Source organism: Crassostrea angulata, chromosome 10, assembly GCF_025612915.1.
Source record: "Crassostrea angulata isolate pt1a10 chromosome 10, ASM2561291v2, whole genome shotgun sequence".
Lineage (NCBI taxonomy): Eukaryota > Metazoa > Mollusca > Bivalvia > Ostreida > Ostreidae > Magallana > Magallana angulata.
Genome location: NC_069120.1, coordinates 36,626,179 through 36,651,244, shown reverse-complemented (window position 1 = coordinate 36,651,244; position 25,066 = coordinate 36,626,179). Strand labels below are relative to the sequence as shown.

The 25,066-nt window shown below is 34.5% G+C and overlaps 2 protein-coding genes and 1 pseudogene across 2 annotated transcripts in view; 2 read left to right on the top strand and 1 right to left on the bottom strand.

The window, feature by feature from the left end:
• Nucleotides 1–4,612, top strand: part of LOC128165956 (uncharacterized) — a 10,751-nt gene extending 6,139 nt beyond the window's left edge. Inside the window, exons 11-15 of the mRNA XM_052830886.1 lie at nt 1–1,367; nt 1,551–1,631; nt 2,097–2,126; nt 2,518–2,553; nt 2,697–4,612. The exon at nt 1–1,367 is cut by the window's left edge and continues 430 nt beyond it. Of these exons, the coding sequence (XP_052686846.1) occupies nt 1–1,367; nt 1,551–1,631; nt 2,097–2,126; nt 2,518–2,553; nt 2,697–2,923 (1,741 nt within the window). The 3' untranslated portion in view covers nt 2,924–4,612. The remainder of the gene's footprint in view (nt 1,368–1,550; nt 1,632–2,096; nt 2,127–2,517; nt 2,554–2,696) is intronic.
• A 301-nt stretch (nt 4,613–4,913) lies between these two features.
• On the bottom strand, nt 4,914–13,348 carry LOC128165955 (uncharacterized; annotated as a pseudogene).
• A 3,306-nt stretch (nt 13,349–16,654) lies between these two features.
• On the top strand, nt 16,655–21,647 carry LOC128164685 (uncharacterized). The gene is made up of 2 exons (XM_052828667.1): nt 16,655–16,715; nt 17,790–21,647. Exons 1-2 carry the CDS (start codon nt 16,693–16,695, stop codon nt 19,813–19,815), a joined length of 2,049 nt encoding a protein of 682 aa, XP_052684627.1. The 5' UTR covers nt 16,655–16,692; the 3' UTR covers nt 19,816–21,647.
• The last annotated feature ends 3,419 nt before the right edge of the window (nt 21,648–25,066 follow it).

Sequence of the window (25,066 nt, the reverse complement as noted above, 5' to 3'; positions counted from 1 at the left end):
CAAGGCCTTTTATAAGAAAACTGACATGTGGAAACACAGTAAATACTGTTTATCTGAAAAGAAAAGCCAAAATCCTGTACAGAAAGGTCGCCTTTTACTTCCAATCAGAAAATGTCAAGATGGGCTTTTCAAAAAAGTACTACTTACCATGAGAGATGATGAAGTTAAAGTGATAATTCAATCAGATCCTAGAATTCTAGATTATGGTCGGAGACTGTTTGAAAAACATGGCCACGAGCCACACAAAACTCAATACATATCTCAAAAATTAAGAGAAGTTGGTAGACTTCTATTTGCATGCAAATTATCAAAAGATATACAGTGTTTAGATGAGGCTCTTTTGAGCAAAAACTGGGATATTTTAATTCAGAATGTGCGTACTATAGCTGGATTTGATGAGGAATCTCATACCTATACCAGTCCATCCTTGGCTCTGAAGATTGGGCATTTGGCACAAAAGTGCGCCCGTTATATGCGGTCTGACGGTATCAAAGAAAATGACAGAGCAAAGATTGAAGAAGCAGACCGATTTCTTACTTTATACGAAACAGAATGGACCAATGACATATCGGGACATGCATTAACCTCCTTAAGTGAAAAGAAATACAACAAACCTCTTCTCCTTCCAGTTGTTAAAGATGTTGTCAAACTGAATAATTACCTGGCCAAAGAGGTGGAGACAGTTTGTGAAAAGATCGTAGTACAGTTTGACATGTCATTATATGCAAAAATGGCACAGTTGTGCTTAGCGCAACTGATTTTATTCAACCGACGTAGAAGTGGGGAGGCTGAACGTATCAAGCTGCAAGAATTTTCTGATGCTGAAAATGGAAGTGGAAAACCTGATGAAGTAGTACTAAGCACACTAAATGAATTTGAGAAGAAATTGTGCAATACTCATACTCGAGTTGAAATAAAGGGGAAAAGGGGGAGAAAAGTGGCCGTTTTGCTAACGGATGAGATGAAGAAGAATATCAAGATCCTTATTCAGCAGAGAGAAAAGGCAAAAGTTTCTGGAGACTGTTTGTTTTCAAAACCGGGAGATTCCAAATTTCCATACAGAGGAAGTGACTGCCTAAGGAGGTTTGCAAAGGAGGCAGGTGTAGATAATCCTACTGCTATTACCTCTACCAAACTTAGGAAACAACTTGCAACTCTTGCGCAAATACTCAACCTAAATGAGACATCGCAGGATATCTTGGCCACTTTTCAGGGGCACGACATAAGGGTCCATCGACAGTTTTATAGATTACCAGAGGATACAATGCAGATTGCCAAAGTGTCAAAGATACTACATAGCCTAAACAATGGATCCATATCCAAATTCAAGGGGAAAGATTTTGATGAAATACAACTTGATGACAAAGGTAAATGCCAGTAAACTAGATATAATATACATGTATTAATCAATTAATAAATAAAAAAAAATAGGTTTTAAATCAAGGTTATTAAAAATGCATTATTATTACGATATTTATTTATTTACTTTATTACGATAACACAATAAAACTACATGTATATTATTATGATACATTAATTTCTTTAAACAGAAGCAGTAGACAGTGAGAGTGATGAAGAGGAAACAGAAGACTTGGATGATGATGAAGAATACATTGAAGCAGTGGATATTGGTAAATTGGTCACACAAAATAGTGTAAAATTTCAAAATATCTTTGTTATGATTTCATCAGAAGTTAAACCTATAGGCAACATAAAGCATGTGTACATGCCGTATACATGCATGATATTGAAGTTGGTCAAGCATTTTTAGTTATTTGAAGGCAATGAGTAGGATAAAAAATACAAATCTGGATTCTGCATGTTATTTTTGCTAGAGCCTAATACATCACCTTGAATTTCCTTTTAAAAAATATTGAACTTGTTAACTATGAATTCTATTACAATCAAAATATCCTATAAGTGAGTAATAATTCATTCATTCTGCAGTTTCTGACTTGAATGCATTATCATATTACAATCATTAAATCCCTTCTCATAATATTTAATTAATATTAAAGAGACAGAAGTTAAAAACAGTTATTATTTTAGCATTATTGCATATGATCTGACTTGTTCAATTCCTTTAATTTTTCCAGTTTCCCCAATGTCTGCAGAACAGGAACCAGGTATGTGTATGATAAAAGTATATTTATATCTCTGCTCTGATGGAGGTGGGGTATACTGTTCTACTATTGTCACTTTATGTTACATGTTTATGAAGACTATTTATAGTGAGATATTTGAGAGAAAAAATGGCCACAGATTTCTTAGCAACTATCAATCGCAAATGCTTGAAATTTTAAAACCATCTTTGTAAATGTATGTCATGTGGTGTGATATTCATATTTGAACAAACCAGATATCAGCTTCCTGTTAAATGTTGATTATTCTTATTTTGATTATTCACAGTAGGGACATTGCTAGTAGACATTGGTACATAGATATCTTGTTCCTTTTCCTTAATTTAATTCAATGAAGCATAATTAAGAAATTAATGTAGTTTTTTTTTTAATTAAGGTTCCCAAGGGCCTGTAAAAAAGAAACCAAAATCAGGTATTATCTTTGTGCTTTCTTTCATCGTTTCTTTTCTATTTCAAATGTCGATAAAGTACATGTATCTGAAGTTCTTTTACTTTTGAAACACATTCTGCAATATATATTTTCAAATGACAAGTGCTTGTTTTTTTTGGTTTCAGCACCAACTCCCAGGCACCACTGGACACCTACTGAGAAAGGTGCCCTGAAGAAGCTTTTCAGAAGGAACATTATCCAAGGGAAGACTCCTTGTCAGTTGGAGTGTCTTAATGCAATGAAAAAGGAGTCATGCTTGGCAAAATTTCCATGGAAGCAGATCAAATTTGCAGTAAAAAATTTAATTACAACTCAAAAACGTGAAAACAAAAAACTAGTTGATAAAATGTAATTTAGTGTAATTTGTCAGTCTTGTAATTTTGAAAAACTTAATGGTAAATTTAGTTTGTGATGATCGAAGGTCAAGATCTAGTAAATGAAAGATGACTACAGGTTTATGAAATTCAGGATATAATTTTTTTTCAATGATGCTTCATAACAATAACATTGAGAGGGTGTACTAGAGCTTAATCTTGTAATAAACACAATGAAAAATCATGTTTTTAAGTGTCAATTTGAATATAATGTGAAGGAAGGAAGTAAAAAATCTTGTAGTTTTGTCCTTTTTATGACTAATGAAATATGTATAGTATGCTTGCAGGCACTCCGAAAACGGCATCAAATAAACTCTTGTCCTCCCCTTCAGAATAATGTCAATTTGAATATAAGTATTAGGGTTTTTTCCCCCATAATTCAATTAGAAACTTTGATTTTCTACAGAACTTATTTAAAGTCGTAAAGTACAAAAAAAAAGATTCATCACATCAATTATGACGTCATGATTGTTCTAGATCTAGGCCTTAAAATTTTCTGTTTTAATACAAACTGTTATTGCTTGTTCATGTTTCATTTCATTTGTTCTTTGAAAAAATGTGTACATGTATTTGGTATTTCTTAAATGCCTATTAGAGATGCCCTCTTTCATATAAAATGTTATTTCTTGTAATCACTTGCAAAACCAGTTTTGGTTACGCATACATTTTTTCAATCCACTGCATATGTATTCTATCACTGATTGCATTTAACTTAGTAACATTAAAAGAATTGTTGCATATGTTTTGTATTTTTTACTGTACTGAACTAATGACTGCCTTGATCAAACCGTAAGTGAATCAGGATTGTATAAGTTTGTACTTCACTTCTATTAATGGTTATCAATTGTTTACTGATATGAAAAAACTTTGATCAAGAGTTTGATATCAAATGAAATGCATGCACATGTATTTTCTTATGTACTGGTTATTGAGGATGTTTGCCAATATTGTCTGTCTTTTTGGAAATACATATTCCTTGATTATTAATTTTTATGAAAAGACTGTTCTCAACGTTACAGTATTAAAATGAAATTAGATTCAATAATTGGTAAATGTACTTGTTATGTCATTTATTGAAAATATTAACAAGGGTTTCATATAACTTTTCATACTTTATGTGCTTCAAATACAGTATATTATTTCTTGAAATCACTTTCAAAAACAATGTTTGTGTTTTTATGCACTGCATTTTTTAAACAAATGTATATATTAACATTGAAAGAATTCTTGCACATGTTTTGTATCTTTTACTGTTCCAAACTAGTGATTGCCTTGGTCAAACTGTACTAAGTGAATCATAAATGCTTTTATGCAAAATTTTGGATTGAATTTTTGCTTCACTGCTATTTTAGATCATTAAAATCACAGTAATTATTAACATGTGCTTGATATGAAATGAAATGCATGTACCGGTATGTTTTTTTTTATATACCGGTAATGCATATTATGATAATTCAGTATTGAGTAATGAAATTTCCCAATCATGTTTCTCTCTTTGCACATAAATTTTTTTTTCATTCTTATTTTTTTTTAATGCATCTGTTCTGAACCTTTTGAAAATAAAATTTAATTAATGTAGTTGTCATGTCATTAATTTTCAAAATAAAGGTTTTCATAATGGAATAAATACTTTGTTCTTGACATACGTACAGCTTTGCCTAAAAGGATCAATTGTGTCTATGCATGCTTCCCCTGGCCAATTGATAAAGCACATACATTTCTTGGTCCCAAGTGTCCATAATATGTTTTAAAAATAATTCCATTTGATGCAAGAAAAGATTAGCTGCTGGCTGCATGCACTTTCAACTACACATTTTGGACAGGTGTTTCAATAGTCATGTACTCAAAGTACATATAGTAATATGTGCATTAAGTCCTCATTGAGGTGAAATAAATGAAATGAGTATGTAGTAGTCGGTTTCATGTGTGTATCTCAACACTGACAACGTAGTGAGAATCGTGTGTGTGTCATTGAAGAGTCACGTGGTCAAATGTAGTGGAATCCAGGTGAAAATTCAAACTATAAATATAAAGATTTAAAGGGTAATTGACCCCGTTGAATCATAAGAGAAGTCCCTCTTCTACAAATTTGTTCCAAAAATTTCATTAGGATGCTTAGAAAGCAGTGTAGTGACATAGTGGTGTAAAGTCTTGTGTACTGAGTTTCATGTGTTTACAAGCCCCCCCCCCCCCCCCCCACACACACACACACACACACACACAGATATATATATATATATATATATATATATATATATATATATATATATATATATATATATATATATATATATATATATATATTAGTTTTATTAGTGGCTTTCAATCTCAGACTGGTGTTCCGAATTATATAGGTATTGTCTTTTATTATAAAAAGTCTGTCCCAAGTTATTGCTTCCATCACTTTTAAGTGATTTTTAATAAAAATACACAAACCTGTGAAAGAATTACAATTGAAATCGATGAAAGGGAATATATCCAAGATATCTTCATTTAACAATTATCCCTTTTCACTTATAAAATTTGACAGGAACGAAAACAATTTTCTTACGGAGATTTATAATGGGAAATGTTTACATCTTTTCTTCATTTGGAATACACTCGGAATACTTCGCGCAATTTTTTAACGTTATCATCCGGGCTTGATAATGGCTGATGCAATGCAAAATCTCCGTAGACTTTCATTTATGGGATGTGTATTGAAACCTGAAGCGGTAGAGGGGGCGTTTCAAAACAGATAATCTGGAAATTTTTCATATAAGCGGATGAACGTAGTTTGAGCACAAAGGTATTTACTATTATTGAAATATCAAGCAAAAAGCGATGGAAGCAATAGCTCGGGACAAAGTATAATTAGTCATGGACTCATTGACAATCAAAAATTGTTAATTAGTAAAAGAAAGTACATGTATTTAGTGGTGTGAGACTATATCTTGTATTCTCCTACGTGTAGCAGTCTGTATGTTGTTGAATGGATACTGCATGAGTACGAAAGCCGAGAAGGATCATTCGAGATTCGAGATTCGAAATACGAGATTCGAAATACGAGATTCGAGATTCGAAATTCGAGATTCAATATCTAAATTAACCAATCAAATCAAGGATCTGAAAATATGTATCCTAGCGACATCAAACTGTTCTAAATAAAAATCATACGTACATGCTCTTATATACATATAAATGCTATGTTCACTTCTCCCTACCTAACTAAATAATTATTTGTATTTACTTTTACACAGAATATCTAAGTAGACTAGTAATAATGCAGTGTGCTTCGCAGATCTAAGTGATTTTGTTTGACCTGGTGCATTTCCACCTGATGCGTTTGAACCCTAAGGTATTTCACCACCAGTAATAGTTTAAAACCCGGGTTTATTCACCCCTTTTTTGTAAAAATGCGGTTATGGTAGAGAACTTCATAAGCGTAGCTAATTTTTTCTGTAGGGGGTCCTAGGCCAATTTTAAAAAATTTTACTATGTAAATTTAATAAGCTCCAATTTTCCCGAGGAGGGGGTCCAGATCCCCTGACCCCCTCCTTTCTAGATCCCCGCATTAAGATTAGTACATGTATCTAAATAATCTAAATATGAATAATCTGTCCTGTTTCACTAATAAATATAAGCATTACTTATCGTTTTTATGTATGCATACAGTGATACACTAGTACTATGATTATAAACAAATCATTGAGATATTATCACATCATACGGAATTATTAATAAATACAATTTTTTTTCCCTTTTCCTCAGTAAACAACTTATTACGAGTCTTACTTTTGGAATTTTCAATATAGAAGGATACCTACTCTCTACAATTAAAGGTAGGGATGATAGGGTGCCAATTTGTTCACATTGCCGATTTTTCTTGTGCAGAGAACAGTAAAACCCTTTATTTGATTGTGCATGAATATTTCAAAATTAATTGTTGTACATATATTTTGTTATAATTCATTCATTGATATATCAACAAGAAAGAATAAAAGCATATGTTTCACAGCCAAGTTAAGTTTCTCTGTAGTTTCCTACCCCCCACCCCACCAAAATTGACAATAATTACATATAAGTCATACAAATGTTTACTTTTTTTGTAAGTAAATCTCTAAAGATGTAAATAAGCACTGCAAACAAAGATGTGTGTATTTAATATACTACTACATTACACTTAGCCAGATAAAATGTAATCAGGATGAAGCTACAAGGGGTGAGTGGTGCAAATTTACCAATTTGTCGCCATACACACAGAACACCAAATAAAGAAACTGTGAGTGGTGTGTGGAATGCATAAAAGAAGGCGGCAAATTATCTCAAATAATCAGTGCAAAAACCCACAAATAGGCTTTTATTTGTTACATATCCCGCAAAAACATTGATAAAAAATGTTATCGTCCCATAACATAGCCGATTAAGTTAATGTGTACATATGGTCAACGTACATGTAATTCTAATATACAAGAAGGCGGACGTATCAGGCGGGGATCCAGAAAATTAAATTTCAAAAATGATCGGTTGAATTACACTAAATGCTTTGAAAATTGTTTTAAACTATCGCACGGGTCAAAATGCGTGATAGAAGCTATGTACAGTGTAATTGGAAACTTTCATTTTATATCAATATGTACATGTAGTATTACCTATTATAACAAATGAGAGTATAGCACAACTGCCACAAGCAATACATGTCCTTTACCGGCACCACCTCCCTCCCCATAAAAAGTGAAACAATTGTCGTTTTATTTGCTAAAATGTGTGTGGTTCAAGATTTTTCTAAAGGACATACCCGATTGGAATTGAAAAAGAGTCGGACGTTTAAAACTAATTTTGTCAAAATTTTTAGATTCATTTGGTTATATTTTGGTCCATTTGGGTAAATATATGCACCAGCGCAGCTCTAATTTATATATAATCAGGCCATAAATTCAAAATATTTTCAAAAATCAATAGCTTTAAATCCAGTGGATGAAAGAAAAGGAAAGCAAGTCGAACTCGATGAGTGCTAATACCTGTGTTGAATGAATGGTACAGTAGGATATGCGCAAAAAAGTCCCGTCTACTCTTTCCTACCCTATAATTATTGGAATATTAAATCCGATTATAAGAGTCAAATTAAAAATCAAGTACGGATATGTACCTGTTTATCAAAAGAAAAACTACTCATAATTTATCTACAGTGCATCGTTATGGAGCTACACAGAAAGTTTTATATTAATTTGCCGAGCCAAATAAAAAAAACCTGGAAAACGAAGAGAAAGCAAAGTGGGGACAGAATAACTGACAAATCAGGCACGTAGCATCGTTTTTGAAAGTGGGGGGGCCAGACCCATCCAAAAAATTTAATTTTGACAAGCAAAAAAAAAAAAGGGAAAATTTTATACTTTCCAAAATCTTCAAAATCCTAATCCGTGGGGGGGGGGGGGGGGGGGGGGGGGGGGTAGGCTCAACTATACTTCCAAAAAAAAAAATCTTCCCTACCAAAAATTTTGACCTCCAAATCATGAATTTCCTAATCCGTGGGGGGGGGGGGGGGGGGGGGGGGCAACTTCAATTTGACTACTCATTTCCTTATTTTCATATCAATTTTTTACTAACTTCCAAAAAAGTGGGGGGGCCAACTCCATTATAATACATTTTTTTATATGCAAATTTTAAAAAAAATGTTGCTGCAAGAAAAAGTGGGGGGGCCTGGCCCCCCCTGGCCCCCCCTGATGCTACGTGCCTGCAAATTAATTAGGACTATATAGCCCCCCCCCCCCTCTTGAAATGCATATACTGAAAACAGATTATTGGCGTACAACATCCGCACACAATTTAAAGAAAATTTCATTTTCGCTAGCTAATGTAAGACATCACAAATACCCAAAACCCCCTCACGGAAAAAGAAATGCTAGGTGATGAGAGAGAGAGAGAGAGAGAGAGAGAGAGAGAGAGAGAGAGAGAGAGGGGAAAGAGAGAGAGAGTCGATGTAAATCACAGGTGCGCTAACACCGTTAAAATTAAAGCTTGCTAGTTGGTCTGCCCTACCCTAGCTACCTCCTCTCTTTTCTCGTTTTAGAGGCTTAATTATTGTCTATATATGCTTGTAACAAATCCAATCAATTTCAAATTCTAAATCAAAACTGAATTTGACACTACAAAACTCTCTCTGTGTCTGTCTGTCTGTCTGTCTGTCTGTCTGTCTGTCTGTCTCTCTCTCTCTCTCTCTCTCTCTCTCTCTCTCTCTCTCTCTCTCTCTCTCTCTCTCATATCGACAATGGCAGTGCCATACCCTACAATACACTATTCTTATCTGGATTTTTGTCTTTGAGGTTGTAAATCATTATATCTTCTATGGTTTAAAAACTTATCATAACCTATATTTTGACATGTCGATTATTACATTGAGTTTCGTTTCATAGCTAAAACATTTAGATTAAACAGATCTTTCTTCGCGAGCCGATTTTTACACAGTTTGGGCGAATACACTTCGGGTTAAAATTGTTCGGGGGGAAATACATACAGGGCAAACAAAACCACTTAGATTCGCAAAGCCAACAGTGTTATTTCTAATTTAATTGTTTATACTGTGTGGGGTTAATTCATCAATGTTAATTTTACCATTTTATAACCACTATATAAGAGCTATTAAGAATTTATTTGTAGGAAAGAGCATGTACGAATGATCTTTATTTAGAACAGTTTGATGTTGCTAGGATACAGGTTTCAGATCCATGATTTGATTGGTTAATTTAGATATTGAATCTCGAATTTCGAATCTCGAATCTCGTATTTCGAATCTCGTATTTCGAATCTCGAATCTCGAATGATCCTTCTCGGCTTTCGTACATGAGTGACTGTTTGTATGAATATAAAGCAGATCGGAGGTTACCTGTGATCTGTTGACAGATCCCCAGTATCTCCCAGGAGATGTCTCCGATTACATCAGGTACATACAGTCCCTGATCATGGTGGACTAGGACCTGTAGCTCACCTAGAGCTGCTTGTGATAATGTTGTATCAACGTGTCTGTAACACAAGAACTCCAGGAAATGTAACATTACAAACACTGGGATAAATAATTGAGGCTTAGTCTTATCATGCAGAGCAGACTGTTGTTCCAGTTATAGATCACTGATATAACCAATTCTGTTATCAAGTCTAACATCTTTTGCTACGGCCTGTCTCATCTTTGTAGACCATGACTGTCCCCCTACAGCCTCAGTATACCTCTCTCTGTCTACATGGTCCCTATACTTCAGATACGGCTGTGCTAACTTGACCCTTGTCATCTCTATAACAAATACAGCTTCCCTGTATCGCAGTGTCTTGTAATAATACATTGCAATGTACAACATATCGGAAACACACCCAAACTTGATTGCTAATTTCAGCATTTGACAGGACATTTTGTCCGCAATATAAAGCTGTTTATTGCAACCTGTGTTAGTGTACAATATATTTTGTAACTGAAAAGCAGTATGCTTGAATAAGGAGGCTGTAAGTTCCCGTATTGTAACAGCTTGGTAGTGTGTCAGGGGTGAATATACCGACTGTTCTATGGTGTGCATGGTTTTAAGAAGGTCACATAGGTCATTTATGATAAAGGAAAGTAAAGATGATTCTGGACAAGTTCTACATCATCATCAACTTGAGCTCTCAATGCACTCTCATCTGTACAAATAGAAAGTGTATTGGTTGAACAGGACATCAATGATGTAGGACCTGATAGAGGAACTCTGTAAAAGGCAGGATAGACCTTTCTTGTACAATTCATGTAACTGTAGGAACAATCTGATTTGTGCTGGGCCATGGATCTTTGTCAGAAACAGGTTGTTTTGTGGTATGAAAAAGTTAGGACAAACTCCCTCATACACCCATTTAAGGAGAAGTTTAAAACAGACCCAGAAACTAGCTAGGAGATTTTGTGGACACCACTGAGACAGTGTACTTTGTTGAATTGCCCAGAAAACTGTTGTCTTCATATGATAGGAACACAACAGTTTATTGGTGTCTTCTGATTGTTGATTCATTACTTCTTTTAGAAAAAATTTTAACAATCCATACGTCAAAAACTGACAATGGTTCATTGAGTTGACAACTTTATATTCAGCCTGAGAAAACGAAATTCTCCATTCTTCATTTGTATGTGGTCCTAATGGGTGTCCAATTGCTACAAAGTGAAATCCATTTCTGATGATGTCATCAACAACTTCAGGGCCAGGCCATGAGTGACATCTGTCTATCCATGAGGAGGCAGACGGAGGCCAACATTCACTAACAAAACTCCAAGCAAGGTCATATTCGATTATCTCTCCTATATAACCACTACCACAGGGTCCATGTACGATAGAATTTGGAAGAACTGACGAAATTGTTAACTGTCTGTATGTAGAACTAGAAATATATACTCGGTCATTCATTGTGACACATGCTAATTGGACTTGTCTGTCTCTTGACCGTGTCAGTAACTCAAGTAAAGCGAATCCTCGTGGACTCTCAGAGCTGTCAGAGAGAATCAAGGTTGTATTGGCTGTGTTGCAATACTGAGACATGTCTATGATCACTCGGTGGTCGTTTGGCCAGAACATATAGTCGAAACCGGATCCCTTCAGTCTAAATCCTTCTCTGTGACTACCACTCAACATCTCCATGACCTCTTTATTAGTTATTATTTGTCAAAGCAACATATCGTTGATGTCCGCTGTCTCCCTCCTTATGGCCACCTGTTTTGAGGTCCCAACCATCTGACACATCCCCACAAACAAGGACTCTGACATGTGCTGCAGTCCATTGCCTCTGTCATTATAATAATTTTTAAAATTTAAGAAGTTAAGGGAAATCTTGTGGGTTTTTTTCATTTACATTTTATGCATCATATCATATAGTAATCAAGTACATGTATTTTGTTCCAAGTGGCCTGCATATTAAAGCAATGCATCTTTACAACGTATTGATACACATCTTTTTTGTAGGAGGGGTATATGATTATTAACTTTCTAGTTTTGAATTTATCTCATATATTTGCATTTTTAACCGAGTTTTTCCAACGGAAAAACCCGGTTATTAAAATTGTGAAAATGGCGGGCGGGCGGGCGGCTGCCAAAAGGTACCATCATTGTACGGATAACTCCTCCTACAGTTTTCAAGATAGGAAGTTGTTCTTTTGCAGATCAATTGTACATATATCAAAGGTGTGCATATTGCTAGGATTTTGATTTCTGATAATTTATGAAAAAATACCAGCTTTTGAACTTAGTCATTTTTTGGCAAAATATTGCATATAGGGTACCCTCATTGTACGGATAACTCCTCCTACAGTTTTCAAGATAGGAAGTTGTTCTTTTGTAGATCAATTGTACATATATCAGTGGTGTGCATATTGCTAGGATTTTGATTTCTGATTATTTTTGGAAAAAAATACCAGCTTTTGAACTTAGTCATTTTTGGCAAAATATTGCATATAGGGTACCCTTTCACCTCATCCATTTCACTGGATACGGGTTGACATGGATTGTGGATACAGTTCACATAAAAGAACACCCGGTTTGCTGTCACATTGACAGCTTTTCACTTGTTGTACTTATTTCACTTGATTGACCTATCAGACGTGATACATTTTCTCACTACCGTATAAGCAAAATCAAACCGAAAAATCGATCTGATTTACATGTAATGTGTATGTAAGTTTCTATTTTGTCAGATGATATTTAAAACAAGGACCGATGAGTCATTTCACAACATAACATTTTATTGAACCAATTTCCATTCTTAGATGTTATTAATTTAATAGTTTTAAGAAACATTGTGCACCTTTGTGTTTTTAATGAGATTTCATAGGAATTTTGCACAGTGGAAACGATTTTCCATTTGACCTGAAATAATGTTACATACAATAAAATTCTATATAGCATATTCTACTTTTTTGAATTTGCAATCTATGCCATTTTTAGAAGGACAATTTAATGCTGAAGTAGAGGTGATTAATTTTATAAGCTATATTCCTTGGATAGTTAAAAATTTACATTTACTATTTGAAAATCTTAGTTTTTCAGTTTTTGTTGCATATTCAAAAGGATAAAAGAATTAGCTTTTTTCAGTGAATGAAACGGGGATAATTATTGTCAGCTTGCTTATAGTCGATTTAGGACTTGATGCATACCACCTCTCATTTGTAAACTGACGAGACTGAGATTAAGATAAGTCTTTTGGCTTGTTTCTCAATCTTCTATGTACTGTCATTATAATATGTATGATGCAATTTACTAAATAAATATTGTTTAAACTATACCAGCTTTTCATTGTTGGTAAATAAAAAAACATTAAAAATATATCAATTAACACACCTTTTTCTACTTTCTATTGTTTTGACTACATTAGATAAAGATTAGAAGATCGAGTTTCACTTACATTCTTGGTGGAAATGACTCCATTTTGAATGCTTTTGTTACCTGTGGAAATACATGCTATTTTTAGGTATGGTAAGTTTCTTATCCAGGTGATGTACTTTCATTTTGTTTCAACTTTGAAAACTTTTTTAAAATCCGTTTTGAAGGTTAGTTATCTTAAAAAGTATATATTAAAAAATGAAATTGAATAAATACTTGTGAATAGAGGTAATTTTTCACTTTTCTTCGTATGATATAATAATTACGGAAGCCCTGGGAGGACATTGACTTACTTTTTAATTGTTATGAGCCCTGGAAGGACATATTGACTTACTTCTTAAGTTACGACTTATTCATTATGACTTAATTGTCATTATTTCATTAGACTGTTTTAAATTTCAAGCTAAGATCATGTAAAACGTGCTCAAAGAGTTTTACGGATTAAAAGGGGAACAGAACATAAAAGCCTTAATCATTATAGTTGTTTGCGACCTCTTTTTCGATTCCATTCAAATGACTGGTGTTAAACATTTTATGTACTTAGTAAAAGTACGTCAAACCAAAGAAAAGAGGCGTAGTAAGTTCTTAAGAAGCTTGGGATTCATTGGTGGATTAATTTATTTAAAGATATCAAGGATTCTAGAATGTTCAACTCGGACAATCCAGTTGTGAAAGAGTGTCTGTGACTTTGCTTCATGCACACCTTTCACACTGATTTGGATAGAATATCAATTCACAGGAATTCTCATAAATTTCGGCCACAGAGAGGATATGCTGAACTGCCTTCTGGTAAACCAGATGTCTTGTATATTTTGCCTGAACTGACAGACAGACAAACACCTTAAAACACCTGTGAATGCTGTAGATGTTAACGTTTGTATTACATGTACATGTAATTTGTATGGAAAGAAGAAAGAAACTTGTAGTGAAGAGTTCAAAGAACTTGTGAACTTAATAAAATTTTACCCGGTGTTCAAATCCCAGTTCATTCCTATGAATCTTTGGAATTATTCATTGAATATATATTGAACGACGTTCTAAAAGACAACGTATTAACAAATCACAAAAGATTAGTACAAATATTTGGTTCGTATGTGTAGAACCTTTTCAATAGCATGGTTTCTAAAATATTTCCTGTTTCATTACTTGTTCAAGGGCATTTCAGATCATTAATTTTGTTACTGCTGCAAATATACAGGGCATAAAACTAAACTATCCGTGTTATTCCTTTCCGCACATGTTTAGATAGCATAAATCCTAATAATTTAGCAATCATTACTCCCTTTTCTTGACACTACCAATTACATTATGTATCTAATGCTTCCCTCATAACATAAAGTCATTCAAATCAAAATTGTTTTACATATGTATATGTAGGACTTGAGCTACATGTATATACATGTACTTCTTGTTTCTTGCATGTACTTATTACTTACTTGTTGTTATTTAATACTTACTTGTTAATTATTAATTTTTAATACTTACCTCCTATTACTTAATACTTACATATCCTTAATTCTTAATACTTATTTGTTCATTTTGTTATTTTCTAGATATTTCTAATTTTGTTTTAATTTTTCATCTCTACGACAATCAGCTCCAGTCTCCGGATTAGAAACCCCAACATTTCTCTGCCAAATTACCATATAAGCATGTTTCAACATGAACCTAGATACCCCTGGTAAAGAAGGTTTTTACACCTAAAAGTGTGATGACAGTCCAAGTCAATAGGCTTATCAATTCAATTGAATGGATGTCTGAAAAAGTATAGATATTGGCATATGTATTTTGTATTCAAGAATAAAAATGTTTAAAAAATAATGCATGTATTATTTATTGTTTTTTATGCTAAGCATCAATTTTCAATACATCTCATTTGGATACAAAAAAAAAATGCTCTCCTGTACAAGCCAACTTGTATATGTATGCATGGTAAAAATTAATATTTTTTAAAAGTACAGCCTATTACAATTTTACCCAAAATTATGCTTGGAACGGTTTTTTTTTACTGGAGGTTGGCGTGGGGTCTAATGTCTTTTCTCTGTTAATTTACAATGCGAATTTGATATTTTTTAAATTTTCCAAAAGGGGAGGGAGCTTATAATTTAAAATGTTTATTGGACCTTCAACCCTCTAGATACATGCATTCAAAGTTGAGAAATAATGAAAAAAAAGAAAGATTTATATATGATAATTCCTTTTCTTGGGTATATTTTTTTGTTTTTAATCTTTGTCTTTCTAATGTTTTTCATCCTAGTTTAAGTACATTCCAAAATATTCAAAAGAATAACTGTTAGTCAGTGTAAATTTGTAAAATACATACATGTACAGGTAAATGAAATCATCATGATACATAGCACAACAGTTACTGCTTTTATTATCCCGAGAAAGTCAGCAAACCTAGATTTTTAAAAATTTGAAAGAATAATAAAATGAATTTGTATTTAACACAATGCATTCACATATGTCCCGAAATACTAATCTCGAGGTTAAAGTATGATAAAAGTTTTTTAATCTTAACCATTAAAATTCATGTAGAGAATATTTGTTTTGCCCTCAAAATGGGCAAAAATAAAGACCAGTGTAAAAATATTTCGGTTTTCATACAAAATTTTACTGTATAGTTATTCTAAAAGAAAGTTAAAGTTTGTTGGCACATGACAGTGACAGAATTACACATTGAATATTCAAAACCAATACCGGTATATGTCTCGGGTGCATAAAAAATATTCTTTGTATTTATAAAAACCAATCTTCGCTGGAACTACAGACCCTGAAACGTGCTACTACACCAGTTGCATGGTTCGGTTCGTTACGCTTTTTGAACGGTACGGTTCGCTTTGTGAACGGTACGGTTCGTTTTGTGAACGGTGCGGTTCGCTTTGTGAACGGTACGGTTCGCTTTGTGAACGGTACGGTTCATTTTGTGAACGGTACGTTTCGTTTTGTTAACGGTACGGTTCGTTTTAATGGTGTAGTAGCACGTTTCAGTGTCTGTAGTATTGTCAGTGTCCATGTCGAACGGTACGCCATCACCACGTGCTATATTTATTCATTACAGTCTTATCAAATGATAATTAAATCAAAACAAATAAGTCATAACAATCTTCTTCCAGGGCTCATAACAATTAAGAAGTAAGTCAATGTCCTCCCAGGGCTTCCGTACTTCCGTAATTAATATATCATACGAAGAAAAGTGAAAAATTACCTTTATTCACAAGATTTATTCAATTTCATTTTTGAATATATTCTTTTTTAAAAGATAACTAACCTTCAAAACGGATTTTAAAAAAAGTTTTCAAAGTTGAAACAAAAAGAAAGTACATCACCTGGATAAGAAACTTACCATACCTAAAAATAGCATGTAATTCCACAGGCAAGCATTCAAAATGGAGTCATTTTCATCAAGAATGTAAGTGAGCTTCAATCTTCTAATTTTTATCTAATGTAGTCAAAACATTAGAAAGTAGAAAAAAAGGAGTGTTAATTGTTAGATTTTTAATGTTTCTTTATTTACCAACAATGAAAAGCTGGTATAGTTTAAGCAATATTTATTTATTAAATTGCACCATACATGTACATATTATAATGACAGTACATTGAAGATTGAAAAACAAGCAAAAAGGCTTATGTTAATCTCGCTCTCGTCAGTTTACAAATGAGAGGTGGTATGCATCATGTCCTAAATTGACAATAAGCAAACTGACAATGATTATCCCCCTTTAATTCACTGAAAAAAGCTAATTCCTTTATCCTTTTGAATATGTAACAAACTGAAAAACTAAGATTTTCAAATAGTAAATGTAACTTTTTAACAATCCAAGGATTATAGTTTATAAAATAAATCACCTCTACTTCAGCAATAAATTGTCCTTCTAAAAATGGCATAGATTGCAAATTCAAAAAAGTAAAATATGCTATATAGAATTTTAATGTATGTAACATTACTTCAGGTCAAATGGAAAATCCTTTCCACTGAGTAAAATTCCTATGAAATATCTTATTCAAAACGCAAAGGTGCACAATGTTTTTTTTAAACTGTTAAATCAATAAAATCTAAGAATGGAAATTGATTCAATAAAATGTTATGTTGTGAAATGACTTATCGATCCTTGTTTTAGATATCATCTGACAAAATAGGAACTTACATACATATTACATTTATATCAGATCGAATTTACCGTTTGATTTTGCTTATACAGTAGTAGGAAAATGTATCACTTCCGATAGGTCAATCAAACAAGTGAAATGAGTACAAAAATGCAAATATATGAGGTACGTAAATTCAAAAATAAAAAAGTTAATAATCATACATGTATACCCCCCCCCCCCCAACAAGAAAAGATGTAAAGATGCATTGCTTTAATATGCAGGCCACTTGGAACAGCATACATGTACTAGATTTCTATATAATATAAATGAAAATAAAAAAGGTTTCTCTTAACTTTTTAAATTTTGAAAAATATGCATATTATTATAATGACAGAAGCAATGGACTGCAGCACATGTCTGAATCCTTGTTTGTGGGGATGTGTCAGATGGTTGGGACCTCAAAAGAGGTGGCCATAAGGAGGGAGACAGCGGACATCGATTATATGCTGAACAGACAAATAAAAACTAATAATAAAGTTATTAAGATGCTGAGTGGAAGTCGCAGAGAAGGTTTCAGACTGAAGGGATCAGATTTTGACTATATGTTCTGGACAAACGACCACCAAGTGATCATAGACATGTCTCAGTATTGCAACACAGCCAATACAACCTTGATTTTCTCTGACAGCTCTGAGAGCCCACCAGGATTCGCTTTACTTGAGTTACTGACACGATCAAAATACAGAGAAGTCCAATTAGCATGTGTCACAATGAATGACCGAGTATATATATCTAGTTCTACATACAGACAGTTGACATGTTCGTCAGTTATTCCTAATTCTGTCGTACATGGACCCTGTGGTAGTGCTCATATAGCAGGGATAATCGCAGATATCGAATTTGACACTGCTTTGAGTTTTGTTAGTGACTGTTGGCCTCCGTCTGCCTCCTCATGGATAGACAGATGTCACTCATGGCCTGACCCTGAAGTTGTTGATGACATCATCAGGAATGGATGTCACTTTGTAGCAATTGGACACCCATTAGGACCACATACAAATGAAGAATGGAGAATTTCATTTTCTCAGGCAGAATATAAAGTTGTGAACTCAATGAACCACTGTCAGTTTTTGACTTATGGATTGTTAAAACTTTTTCTAAAAGAAGTAATGTATCAACAATCAGAAGACACCAATAAACTGCTGTGTTCCTATCACATGAAGACAACAGTTTTCTGGGCAATTCAACAAAACACACTGCCTCACTGGTGTCCACAAAATCTCCTGGCTGGTTTCTGGGTCTGCTTTAAACTCCTCCTTAAATGGGTGTATGAGGGAGTTTGTCCTAACTTTTTCATACCACAAAACAACCTGTTTCTGACAAAGATCCATGGCCCAGCACAAAACAGATTGTTCCTACAGTTACATGAATTGTACAAGAAAGGTCTAGCCTGTCTGTTACAGAGTTCCTCTATTAGGTCCTACATCATTGATGTCCTGTACGATCCTACACTTTCTATTTGTACCGATGAGAGTACATTGAGGTCTCAAGTTGATTATGATGTAGAACTTGGCAGAGAGTTAGATTTAGTTAGCTTATGCACAAAAAACCTATTTGGCCTTATCAAAGCCATGCACACCATAGAACAGTTGGTATATTCACCCTTGACACACTATCAAGCTGTTACGATACGGACATTTACAGCCACCATATTTCAGTATACTGCATTTCAATTACAAAATATATACACTAACACCGGTTTCAATAAACAGCTATATATTGCGGACAAATTGTCCTGTCAATTGCTGAAATTAGCAGCCAAGTTTGGGTGTGTTTCTGATATGTTGTACATTGCCATGTATTATTACAATACACTCCGATACAGGGAAGCTTTATTTGTTTTAGAGATGACAAAGGTCAAGTTAGCACAACCGTATCTGATGTATAGGGACCATGTAGACAGAGAGAGGTATACTGAGGCTGTAGGGGGACAGTCCTGGTCTACAAAGATGAGACAGGCCGTAGCAAAAGATGTTAGACTTGATAACAGAATCGGTTATATTAGTGATCTATTACTGGAACAACAGCCTGCTCTGCATGATAAGAATAAGCCTCAATTATTTATCCCAGTGTTTGTAATGTTACATTTCCTGGAGTTCTTGTGTTACAGACACGTTGATACAACATTATCACAAGCAGCTCTAGATGAGCTACAGGTCCTAGTCCACCATGATCAGGGACTGTATGTACCTCATTTACTCAGAGATATCTCCTGGGAGATCCTTGGGATCTGTCAACAGATCACAGGGAACCTCCAAGCTGCTTTATATTCATACAAACAGTCACTCGCGCAGTATCCATTCAACAACATACAAACTGCTACACATAGGAGAATACAGGATATACTCTCACAACAGTAAATACCGAAGTAATTCGGAACATCAGTCTAAGATTGAAAGCCACTTACTAAACTAATATATGTACATAGATAAAACAGAATGTATTATTATAACATTTATTATTATTTTTTCACTATTTACATTGATAGAGCAATTCAATATATTTTGCCGATTCTCTGAAACAGCATACTCAGTTTTTCTCTTAGCTTCTCCTCGGGAAATAAACTAGCTCTCGGGTAACTGGAATCTTGCCGACTCTTTCAATGGTATACATTAATTGTATAATATCTCTGCATAATGCTGCAAATCCTGAATCACGTTATTCCTACAACTTTATACTACTGTACACGTTTTACATGATTTGTGTTTTATTTGTAAAAAAAAAAAAAAAAAATCAATTGTTTGCTAAAGGCCCTGTCACACCAAGCTGCGTCCCCACAGCGTGTTCACGGCGTTGTAATATTCATGGAATCGCCGTAGGATCGCAAGGAAAATTAAGAAAAAATGTACCGTTGTATTTGAAAATTTTACAAGTGGAGTCGTCACGGCGTCCTATTACGGCGACCGAGGCGTTCTTACGGAGCTCCCACGGCGTGTAACTGCGTTTCCACGGTGTTCTACTTGGCGATTAACTGCGCTCTCGCTGAGTCTCCGCCGCGCGCTCATGGCGTGCGAGGAGATTTTACCGCGCTTCCACGCTGACTGCGTGCACAAGACGTTCTCTACTTCTTGGTAGGTTAATATTAATTTGTACAACTGTATGGGAAACAAACAAGAATTTACAACTAGTAAACAAATGATTAAAAAATTGTTTTGATTTTATGAAAAGGTACATTGTAATATTGAAAGATAGTTACTTCTTAACAATTTGTGAAGGACTAGGATAAAGCTTTTAGTAGTCACGTCTACAAAAAAAATTCCGTTATTAGTTGTTAGAAAACATAGAATAGATTTGAAAACATCAGAACCAAATGGCATGAATTCCATCTACGTCCATTGATAGGTCTTGGAATATTAGCAAATTCTACTTTTTAAATAGTCATCTACATCCAGTTTGATAATCATTACATCGCTTGTTATTGTACAACAGCCATTTTTCGAGTTTTCGTGGTCTTGATGACAACGCTGTAGAAACGCCGTGGGAGCGCGGTATAAACGCAGAAGAAACGTCACGAGAACGCGATGAACGCAGCAACAGCTCTTTGGGGTCGCTGTGTGTGTGAACGCAGCCAAATGGAAAGCAACTTGTTCAAACGCTATGGATGCGCAGTGAGAGCGCGATAGAGACGCAGTGAGATCCCAAAGGACTCCGTGAGGTCTCCGTGCAAGCGCAATTGACTTATCACTGCGTCTACACTGCGATTAGCTGCGTTCCTTGAGCGCGCCGACGGAGCTCTCGTGGCGCTGTTGGATATCTTACGGCGCTGTCACGGCGACCTCACTACGCTTCTACGGCGTGTTTATCAGAACGCCGAGCCACGGCGCGTAGTTTGTGCATGTTCAAAGTGCGCGCCGTCGCATGGCGTTCTTCAATGTTTAAGGCGATCCCACCGCGGTGGACGAAGATGCCGTTGCGTTCTTACGGCGCTCTAGGAGACTCTACTGCGTTTACCTTGGCGTTTTACATTACATTTGTATTCAAGGACGCGGCGGGATCGCCGTGAGGACGCAGCTCCGGTGTGACAGGGGTTTAACAGTACATGAAACATAGCAGTACCTTTTGTCCAATTAAGGTGTAGTGCTTTTGTGATGTTTATTAGCTGATATAGCACTGATGTCAGTTATTGATATTTGTGATCATTACTTTATCAAAGGAGTTCTGTTGTCTTCATACAGATTAAATATTTCGTCTACTTTGTATTTTCTTATTTACTGAAACCAATCTACTGAACTGTCCATCAATATAGACCGCAATGTATTGGACCGGTTACATCTTTCGGAAAACATCCTAGTATGATAATTTTTACAGGAGGTTGTATGGAAGGGAATTACCGCCAAAATTCTATGTATCTTGCTTTTATTCTTATTATGCTTACTTCTTTATTCTTCAGTACATTTAGACTTGCATGTCACTTTATTGTTTTCATATTCATGCTTATCTAATTTTACTTTGATTCTCTTTAATTCTTTATTGCTTGCTTATTTCTATATTGCAATATTCTCTTCTTATTCGTGTAAATTCTTTCTTCTATTTCTGTTACAAACGTGAATTCAAACACGCAAACCATAAGGCACTTTCAATAAAGACGAATACAAGTTGTATGAATTTAATGCTGCATTATGACGCCAGGCGGCAGCGTGCGCACTACAATTGCTGCTCCCTGAAAAATACTAAATGTGTGATGTTTCGCACCATGACATTTCGCTCCAATGTTTATATGTTCAGATCAAGAAATGGAGGGGAGGTTTATGTACTAAGGTATAATTTACATTTTTTTTTGCCGGGGAGGGGTAGGTCGAGTTCTATTTTCAGTAGGTTTACTATGTGAATTTAAAAAAATTTTCAAGGGTGGTGGGGTGACTGGACCCCCTCTTAAAATAAAATAAAATTCTAAGTCTGCGCAACAGTTATTTACATGTACATGAGACGATAAAATCTTACAGTTCTCATAATTAGCACCCGTATCATAATTTTCATCATTGCAAGCTTGATATGGAAGTCGGTCAATTCAACTCTTCATTTAATCAAGACCAGTTGACAGGTAGACATGTATGAGGTTCATGTCTCTAAGTTACATGTATCATAGCTTATATAAACACCTTCAAATCTAAACATGGACATTCAGTTACATGTACATGATTTATACTAAAATAAACAAAGTTAACCTACAATCAGCATGGCTGTGAATGATACATACACATTTTTATCACTTCGAAAATTTGTGTAAATAAGAAGCATACAATATTTATGTTTTGTATTTTGGAAAAAAAAATATTTCATTTAGAACTTTATATAAGAATTTTTATTAAGATTTGATTTAGAATTTAAACCACATTTATATCACATACCGTATTTTAATCTCTTTGCCTGGTTTGTTTTCGTTTACTTATTGTGTAATTAAGTCACTGATAATTTAGATTCGTTAATTTTACCGCGTATACGTATATTTACTTCTGCGATTCCACCGTTATGTGCCGAATCGCAAGAATATAAAATCGTGTGCACTAAACTTTGTTTTCATATCACAAGTTCAAAACTTTTAGAAAAATAAGTGAGCCATGATTTTAAAACCTGCAGTTTTAAGTTTTTAACCCGGAATTTCACGTGGATATTAATTCATCGCATTTAATCAGGGGGACACAGTACTGTAGCCTAACGAGAGGTACATAGTGATTTATGCAAGTGATAATTTTCACTCGTACTAGAGTACAGGAAAAGCTACTTCTAAGCATTTCGTACCCCAGTCCTTTTATTGTTTTTCAAAAACATCTTTAAACTTGGTTTAAATTTATTTCTTTTTCATCTACATGTTCCACGGGACCTCTGCAGGCACGTAGCATCGTTTCTGAAAGTGGGGGGGGGGGGGGGGGCAGACTCATCCAAAAAAATCTTGTCAAGCAAAAAAAAAAGGGAATTATGACTTTCCCAAAATCTTCAAAGTCCTAATCCGGGGGGGGGGGGGGGGGGGGTGGGGGGGGGGGGGTAGTATATTAATTCAATTTCAATCCTAATTTCCTTATCTTCATATTAATTTCTTCACATGCTCCCAAAACAGTGGAGGGGGGGGGGGGAAACCCCTTGATAATTCAATTTTTTTATATGTAAATTTTAAAAAATTAGTTGCTGCCAGAAAAAGTGGGGGGGGGGGGGGGAGCAGCCCCCCCCCCCCTTATGCTCCGTGCCTACTCTGGACAGAACCGTGCATCACCCCACCTCTTTTCACCTCAAATGAAAATAAAGTCCTGTCGACAAGTACTAATGACATGTTCCTCTTCTAAAAATTAACCGTATATCGTGGCTTGTTAAAAGTTGACTATATTAACATGTATTTCATATTCGTAAACTAAGCCCTTAATTTGAGATGTTTTGACGAATTTATTAAATTTATGTCATTTATTAGTTTCGTTTTAATAAATCTTCGGGAGCAGCAAAACCTACGGAAAATAGAACTCGACCTACCCCTCCCCGGCAAAAAAATGATAAATTATTCCTTAGTTCATAAACCTCCCCTCCATTTCTTGATCTGAACATATAAACATTGGAGCGAAATGTCATTATGCGAAACATCCCACATTTAGTAAGCTACGTTGGTTTTTTTTTCAGGGAGCAGCAATTGTAGTGCGCACGCTGCCGCCTGGCGTCATAATGCAGCATTCAATTCATGCAACATGTATATATTCGTCTTCATTGAAAGTGATTTATGGTTTGCGTGTTTGAATTAATTCACGTTTGTAACAGAGATAGAAGAAAGAATTTACACGAATAAGAAGAGAGTGTTGCAACAAAGAATTAAGCAAACAATAAAGGTTCAAAGAGAATCAAAGTGAAATTAGATAAGCATGAATATGAAAACAATAAAGTGACATGCAAGTCTAGATGTACTGAAGAATAAAGAAGTAAGCATAATAAGAATAAAAGCAAGATACATAGAATTTTGGCGGTAATTCCCTTCCATAAGGTTGGACTTCGGGTTGTTGTATCAAACAGCAGTGAGACATAGATCTGGGGCCCGTTTCACAAAGTTGTCATAAGATTTATCATAAGACATGTCTTAAGATTGTCATAAGATTTGACTTATGATTATCATAAGATATGACATAGCTGTTTCACAAAGCTGTCATAACTTTAACTTATCTTAAGAAAATCTTAAGATAATTATTATAGGAGCGATTGCATAAAATTCAATCAGTAAATTGTAAAGTAAAGAATTCATTTACGAAATCTGCAGCATCAGTATATATTTAATAACATTACTGGATAATTTACCGTATGTTTTTGTACTTTCTTTTGATAAGAAGAATAAAAACAAACCAGTGAAGAAAATAGTGTTCTTTTGTTGATTGATGATTATTAAGGAGGCTGAATGTTTGAAGGATAAATCTATAAAAATATAAAATGATAATTTTGAAACCATATAATCTTAATTTTTTTTATAGTAATTCAAATTGTAATTTACTGACCATTTGACAACCTAAATACCTGTACATGTATACAAATGCAGGTCTCGCATTAAAATGATGAAATATCTTTAAATTACTGTTAAATTATCATTACCAGTATATAAAGCAACAGAAACAATTTTGAAATTTTAATAAAATTTGAATGAACACA